Genomic DNA, 7,954 nt, shown 5'->3' with positions numbered 1-7,954 from the left:
CCTCCCCCTCCTTCCCTTCTTTCTTCTCTTTTCCTCCTCCCTCTCCTCCCCCCATTCTTTCCTTTTCCTCTCCCAGGAGAAAGGACAGCAGCTCCAGGATGACAGCGAGGTGAACCAGGTCTATGAAAATCTCTAGGCCGAGCTCTCTGAGCCATCAGCCTTAACCTGCACCAGAGGCCCAGAGCAGCCCTGGATCGGAACCAGGAGCCAGCCCCCAGGGACACTGCGCCCCTCCCTCTCATATGCAGCACTCCCTCAACTTCGGGCTGCCTCCCTCCCCTGCCCTGCATCCTAGCCCAAGCGCCAGACTGTATCCCGGTCTGTGGGCACTGTGAGCCCCAGGACCTGACAGGGGTCCCATAGGGGCCGTGACTGAGCCATGTGGACCCCCACTTGCCAGACTGGTCCAAAGGCTGGGTGGTCACATCCCCAGGGAATCAGGAAGTGGGGGTGTATGAGCGGGAATGCTGAGCCACGCTCAGGCTGGGCTGTGCTGGTGATGGTGGGGATGGTATGGCAGCCCACAATGTGTAAGTGAGATGGAGCCAAATCCTGGGGCAGGCTGGGTCGGTGTCCACTGTCAAGAAAGATGTCCTGGCATGCTTGGGGTGGGCCATGGGGTGCAGGGCAGCTGCTGCTGCACAGCTCGACGGATGGCCTGAGACTCTCCCTCCCCTAACAAGGAGCCCCTGGTTTTTGGCCCATTGGGTTGGTCCTGGGGACTCACTGTGCTACCCCTGTCACCCTGTGTTCCCTAGTCAGGGCCCAGTCCTCCAAAGCCCCCTCTGCCTGGCTGTTCTGCACTCCACTACCTGCGCTGCTTCTGGTCCTCTCTTCCTCAGACTTCACCTGCACCTTGAGGTGGAGGCCAGAGCAGACCTAGTGGCCACCTGAGCTGCCTCCAGGACTCTTCTTTCCTGTGCCACTGCTGGGGTGTGGCTTGGTGTGTCTCTGGCCAGGCCCTTAGAGGGGTCTCTGTGCTGGGAATCTGAGGCTGGGGATGACCAGAGGGGTCCCCAGTGCCTGTCCCAGAGCCTTTTGCTTTCCCAAGTGTCAAGTTTACACCTCAAGGCATGTCACCCGGGGCTCAGCGGCCTGTCCCCCAGGCTGTCTGGCTCCTTCTTCCCCTTTCCGCTCCGCCCTGCCTTGGTTTTCTCACTGTTCATCTGGGAGTCAGCCAGCTTGGTGCTCTCTCCCTGCCTCCCTGGCCACTCCAGAGGTTCCTGGGGTACCCTCCTATCAAACTCCAAATGAGCTCAGGGAAAGGGGAATCTGAGCCCTGCCCAAGCCCTCAAGCAGCATTGGACCACAGCCCTCAGGCAGTGTCATTTTTGTTTGTTTGTTTTCAGATTTTTGAGACACGGTCTCACCACTGTGTGCGTAAACTCACGGTAATGCTCCTGCCTCAGCCTTCTGAGTGCTGGGCTTATTGGTGTGCACCAACAGGCCCAGCGTGGGCGGCACCTCTGCAGGGCTAGAAAGGAAGGCTGGCTTGGGGTTGGGCACAGGCCAGCCTCCGGAAGTCCCTGGAACAGTCTGCGAGGGAGGCACCAGGCCTTCCAGGACAGACATGGCCTCCCAGCTTCTCCCTGGGTCACTGAGGCCCTCAGGGACTGACTGATCACCCTCAGGTGGACATAGACAGTGCCAGCTAGGGGGCTGAGCCTGCTCCAGGGCAAGACTGGGAGCACACAACTGCTGAGGTCCTGGAGGGTGACAAAGAAGACAGAGCACGGGGTCCCCAGCGCCCAGCATCAAAAGCTTGCAGGGCTGAGAGGGTGCAGGAGGCAGCGAGGGAGGAAGAGGGGACAGAGAGGGCTACGAACTGAGCTCCCTGGAGTAGGGTGGCCACTGGGCTTTTCCTAAGATCCCAGCTCTGCTTCCAGCCACAATGTGGACCTGAGAAAGTCACTGCCGCCTGTGGCAGCTCGTGTGACAGTCAGGACTGCTCCAGGGGACAGATGAGGGACTCTCTAGCTCAGGCAGGCTGCATCAGGTGGGAGTTCCCCAGAGAGCCATTCTTCAGAGAAGGGGGCTGCAGGGGCAGTGGGGAGGCACTCTGCTCAATGAGGGGCCAGGGAACCTGAGGACGGGAGGGCCCGGGCCTGCTCTGGGGAACAGAGACAGGGTGGAGATGAGGGGTGCTGGACCCAGAATGCCCCTAAGAGATGCTAAGGAGCTGGGAGCATTCTTGAGGAGGCTGGTGGCACTTTAGACCTGCCAAGAAGGATGGATGTGACCATCCTGAGGAGGAACCTAGACTTAGGACGCAGAGGAAGCCCCTCCAGGACCTTGTCACAGAGCCCCACATGCAAGGGCAACTGGTGTCTCTGGCTTCTCTAGTTTCTGCCTAGTGGGGTTTCCCCCTGGGTCTCCTGGTCTCACCTGCTGTCCCTCCTGAGGTTGTGTTCCACCAAAGGTTTGTCCCCCACCAACCTCCCAGAGCCTCAGGGCATCTGAAACATTCCTGTGACTCCTGCCACCCTCAAGCTCCCCACTTAGTCCCCTCCCAGGGGTGGCAAATGCTAGAAATTGCTGGCCTCCTCCAGCTCATCTCAACCTCCAACCCTCCCTTCCCTTCATAGCCTGAACCTTGAAGGCAAGCAGGGAGCAGTGTCCCCCACCTCAGGAAAATTTCCAGAGGACTCTGTGCAGCTGAGTCCCGATCCTTGGTGGCGCTGGGGTTCCCTTTCTAACCAACGTGGCAGGACCTCCGAGGGTGGTCTCAGCCAGGGGCAGTCACTGCTCTTTGGCCATCAGCCCTCAAAGAACCTGAAATCAAGTTATAAGAAAAACCTGCCTTCCCACCCCCCATCTAATTTAAAGGCCATACTCCACTCTAAGGACACCTCTGGGATTCCAGGGATGGATTTTTATGTAGTTCAATAGTTTTCTTGGCAGACAGCTCCTCCATGAGAGGTGGGTACTGCTTCAGTGCAGCCAGCTAAGTGGCTTCTCTCTGTCCCTTCCAAGCCCCACGGAATGTCCTTTGCCCACCTTAGGGCCATGGCCAGCCCTGAATCCAGATTCCAGCCTGGGGACATCTGCACAAGGCTTTGAGATACCCTCACTCCTCACTCTTCCCTGGAGCTATGGCCACAGCCAGTGTGGCGCCTCGGCTGAGCATGGGTCAAGCCACGCTCTCTGCATGCACATGGGTATCGCATGCATAGCTAAGCAGGTGACAAAGGCACATGCTGTGGCCACAGGACATTTAAGCTACAGCAAGGTGAAGGTCCCTGGGATGCACCTGCCACCTCTGGGCCTCCATCCCAGCCCCCTCCCCACAGGTAACCGCTGGGTCACCTAGACATGTTTCCCTCCCCTCATTTTCATTGCATCTGTGTAGTACGTGTGAACGTACAAAATAAAGGGTGCGTGTGTGCACTTCCTGTGGATTCTGAAGCACTTCAGCAGAGTCACCCCGTGGGTTCCTGTCCCCTGGTTTTATTCACACAGCCCCATGTGGCGTGGACCTGTCCAAGGACACAAGGACGGATGGACCCTAATTCAATCAGCCCCTACCACTGCTTCCTCAGGTGCTGCAGGGAAGGTCCTGCTAAGTCCTCCTGGATCACGGCACAAACGTGTCTCCAAAACTTCCTCCAGGGGAAAGGACAAGAAAGGTCTGGAAACTGCCAAAGCACCAGGCACAGGGCAAAAGGAGCCCTTGGGGACCTGGGGCTCCTAGCAGTCGGGAAGCCCTCGAAGGACAAATTTCCTTCTAAGTGTCCTCCTGGTGGTTAACTCCTTGGGAAATAGAGGCAGCTCAGTGGAGGCCGCGGAGGCGCTGTGCCTGTTGGTCCACACCAGCTGCCTGGCAGCCTGGAGGTTTGGATCCTGGAGTCTCCCCTGGAAATTCCCAGGCACAGCATGCCTGGAGGTGTGAGCCACCAGTTAGAAGCTTTATAATCCGGGATAATGCTGCTGTAATTGGCATTGTTCTGCCTTTACAAGCCTCTCAGTACCTGGAAATTTACTTTGCAAGTGGCTGGGCCTGGAGTGGGTTTTATTTTTACCACTTGTGGGCCTTGAGGCGTGGAGGAAGCTGGCTTGTCTGTCTCCCCCTTGTCTGCCCAACCCCTTTCCATAATTGGTCTGTGGGCCAGATTCTTGCCGACCTACTGGCCTGGGCTCACACACAGCCCTGTGCCTGGTTTGCCCCGCCCCACCGGCCTAGGCTGACGCAGGGGCTGCTTTTCTTCCCAAGTCCTCCTCATTCCCCCATCAAACCCATGGATCACACCGCCCCAGCCGACCAGCTCCCAGCCCTTCCTTGCTCTGCACCACATGTGCCGTGCTGTAGCTCACATTTCACTGTCTCGTCTCACTCGAGTCCCCGCAGTGCACTATGGTTATGGTCAACTTAACACCAAGATCATTCGGTGAACCAGGCGTCTTGGTGCAACACCTGTAATCCTAGCACTCTGGGAGGATGAGGCAGGACATTGCGAGTTCAAGCCCCTCCCTCTGAAACTCAGTGACTCCAAAAATGAAAATAAAAAAGGGCTGGAGATGTAGCTGAGGGCAAAGGCCCTCCCCAGCACTAGTGGGGGGATCATTTAGGGGAGAAAGAACAATCTCTTCAACAAGTAGTGAAGGAAAAACCAGACACTCACGTGCCCCAGGGTGACGTTGGACCTCACCCCCCCCCCAACCCCACCATCTGGTGTAGCTCCTACTGTCTGTCCCTGGACTCTCGACCCTCATCCCTGCTCCTGTACCCCCACCCATTCTGTGCACAACGTTGGCTCAGTTCAACTGGGCCAGGACACTGGCTCCTCCTTGAGCCCTGCTCACTGGCGCAGTCACCCCAAGTCCTACCCACTGCTGTTGTTCTCAGGGCACCTGAGCACCCCCAACCTGTGCAGCTCCCCGGGCCCTTCATCCATTCCCACTCAAAGGCTGCCACCTCTACGGAGCCCTCCCGATGCCCTGGTCCCCCTGCACGCTCGTTTCTTCCTCTCCGCACTCCGGTGGAGTCGGCGCACACACCTGCACCCCCCCCTCCCCAGCACGGTGAGCACTGTGTTTGTCTCTCTTTGTCTGTGCTTGGCTCAGCTTCAGAGCTCAAGAGCCATTTGTGTGGAGAATAAATGAGTCTTTTCCTTTGTGGGCAGCTTTGGTGCATGTTTTTGCTGAAAAGGGAGAATATATATATATATATATATATATTATTATTATTATTATTTTTCACTTTGCAAGAAGTGATCTCTAATGAGCATGTGACCCATTTTATTCCCGTGAACACTGAGCCGGGCTTGAGGCTGCATCCACTGGGAGAGGGGAGGTAGGAGGAGCTGGGCTCCAGATGCCACCAACTGCCCCTCCCCGGCCGCGGCCAGAAGAGGGAGAACGGCCAGCAGCCCCGCCCCCGCCCCACCTCCATGAGCCGGAGCTCCAGCCTGGTTGGGGTGGTTCTGCTAATTGATCCCAGAAGCCCCTGTCACTGCCAAGGGACGCCTCAGCAGGCTTAGCGATGTCCTAACCGCAACCTCTCGCCTCACCAGATGGCCGCCCCTCCTGTCTCAGCTGCAAGGCCAGGAACCCCCGATTTGTGGGGGGCTGACACACTCCATGGAACCAGCAGGATTGAACCTAGCCAGGGGCAGAAGGGGGAGCATTGGAGCCCCTCCAGAGGGGCTGGATCTGGTGGGGAGGCTCAGGGCTGCTCAGGCAGAACCCAGCTTCCAATACCCAGCCTCCACCCTGGCCCAGCTTCCAGTGGGGAGGTGCTGGTGTATATGTTGGGGGAGGGTGGGCAGGGATGGAGCCAGGGAGCTACTGACCTGGTCAGGACCAGAATGTACAGCTGAGTCCCAGGAGGCCCACACATTCTGGAGCCAAGTGACTGGATCCAGAAATTTAGTAATAGAATTTGAACTAAGGACCTTGCACTTGCCAGGCAAGCCCTTAAAACTAGTTCTTGGGGTGCAAAGTGAGCCTGGAGGCCTCCTTCAGTCCTGTGGGGTGGGCATAGCTCATATGGGACTGTGGGGTGAGCTACTCTGGGTCTCACAACACAAACCAGGGAAGCTGAGAAGGGCGAAGGGGGTACCCCCTGGCCTGGCCTGGCCTGTGCTATTCCCCAACCGCAATCTCAGGAGGCCCCCGTTCTTCCTCGGTGAAGACCAACGCTCTCGGGTGCGCCCTCCTACTCTGCCCTGCTTTTTGGGACTCCTGAAGAGGATGGGGCTTCTTTGTGGGGTAAAGCAAGTGTAGGAGTTAGGTATAGTGATGGTGGTACAACTCCGTGACTGCTGAAAACCACCGAATTGCACTCTCAGAGGGTGAATTTTATGACACATGAGTTTGATTTTAATAAAAGGACACAGACATCAAACAGTACCTTGTTCTGTGTCCCCTATTCGTTATCTCTGGGACAGAGTTCATGAGCCAGCACATGCACATGTACACATGTACACACACACACACACACACACACACACACTGGGACTCCGCCCAGCACTTCCCTCATCTCCAGCCTTCCTTGCCCTGTACCCTCTCCTCCTTCTTTTTTTTCCTATGTAAGTTTCTCTTGGGGACACTCTCAAACTCCAAGCTCTGACATAGGGAGCTCCCTGTGCCTGCTAACTCAATACCTACTGAGTTCATATTTGGAGACAAGTATTGAACCCATTTTACAGATGAAGAAACTGAGGATCAGGGAGAAGGAGTTATTTGCCCACAGCCATGTAGTTGGTAGATTTCAGCCCTAGCAGTGGCTTTAGAACACATACTCTCAACCCCTTTGTTTGGTGGCCTTTGTGCCCCCCCCAAGATGTCCACCTCCTAATCCTTGGAAGCTGGGACTGTTCCCTGATATAGCAAAGACTTGCAGATGTGACTAAGACTCTTGAGGTGGGGAGATTATCCTGGATTATTAAAATCACAAATGTTCTTATAAGAAGCACAAAGAGGGAGATTACAGGCAGAAGGCCACGTGGTGACAGAAGCTGAGAATGAGATTTGAAGATGCTGCGCCCCTGGATCTGAAGATGAAGGGGCCATAGTCGAGTTAGCTTTAGAAGCTGGAAAGGGAATATGATGTGTCTCTTCAAAGCCACAGAACGGGGCTCTGTGGACACCTCCTTGCCTTTTTTTCTGGTACCAGGAATCAAACTCAGGATCTTGCGCTGGCCAGGCGGGCGCTTGTGCCGCTGAGCTATCTCCCTGGCCCTGATACCTCCACTTCAGCATATTGAAACTTGTAAATTTCAACCTCCTGAACTGTAAGAGAATAATAATAGCCAGTGTGGTTTCAGTCACACATTGGCTGTATTTGGTTACAGCAGTCACAGCTCACTGATGGGATTTCCATCCGGAGGAGCCTCTTCCGCTCCCCTCTCCTCCGGAAGTGCTCCTCATCTCTGGCCACTGGCTTGCCCAGCTCTGCTCCTTAGCGGGGCTTCTTGCCCATTCTGACCCTGGAGCTGGCCTGCGCCATGACCTTTGTCCTCATGTTGACCTCAGGCTTCTTCTTGTTCTTCCAGCACTGTCCCCGCCAGCCTGGCATCCCCGCCAGTTGCCCATGGGGAGACACCAGCCCTGGGGCTTCACGGAGTAGCAAAGTGAGCCTTGCAGGGGGCGGTGACTACTTGAGGCCACTCAGCTGGCCAGAGGCTAAACCAGGAAGGGTGTGGCCCAGAGCTGACCAAACAGAGGGGCTTTGAAGAAAAGAGGCCACACCTGCTGCAACTGCCCCTGAACACCACCCCCAGAACCCATCAGGTGCCCCTGAAATTGGACCCTTCCTCGGTGGGCTCAGCTTTCAGGAAACCAATAGCAAATTCCAAACCAATAAGAGCAAATAAATGAGGGGTGATTACTGACAATAGGAGAGGGTACACAGCAGGGCGCCTCCAAATAGCATCTCCTCCAGTACGTTTTAAGTGCTTTATAGGTCATTAACTACTTGACAGAGAGAGCCTGACACTTAAAGCAAAGAATTTGG

General features: G+C 56.1%; 1 protein-coding gene across 4 annotated transcripts in view; it reads left to right on the top strand.

The window, feature by feature from the left end:
* The window catches only part of Nfam1 (NFAT activating protein with ITAM motif 1), a 30,763-nt gene extending 27,378 nt beyond the window's left edge, over positions 1 to 3,385 (top strand). For all 4 annotated transcript variants that reach the window (XM_023702543.1, XM_023702542.1, XM_023702544.1 and 1 more), the window contains one exon: positions 77 to 3,385. In XM_023702543.1, the coding sequence (XP_023558311.1) occupies positions 77 to 136 (60 nt within the window). In that variant the 3' untranslated portion in view covers positions 137 to 3,385. The remainder of the gene's footprint in view (positions 1 to 76) is intronic.
* Positions 3,386 to 7,954: the final 4,569 nt, after the last annotated feature.

Source organism: Octodon degus, unplaced genomic scaffold (genome assembly GCF_000260255.1).
Source record: "Octodon degus isolate 3935 unplaced genomic scaffold, OctDeg1.0 scaffold00153, whole genome shotgun sequence".
In the NCBI taxonomy this organism is placed as follows: Eukaryota; Metazoa; Chordata; class Mammalia; order Rodentia; family Octodontidae; genus Octodon; species Octodon degus.
This window is presented reverse-complemented; position numbering and strand designations above follow the sequence as displayed.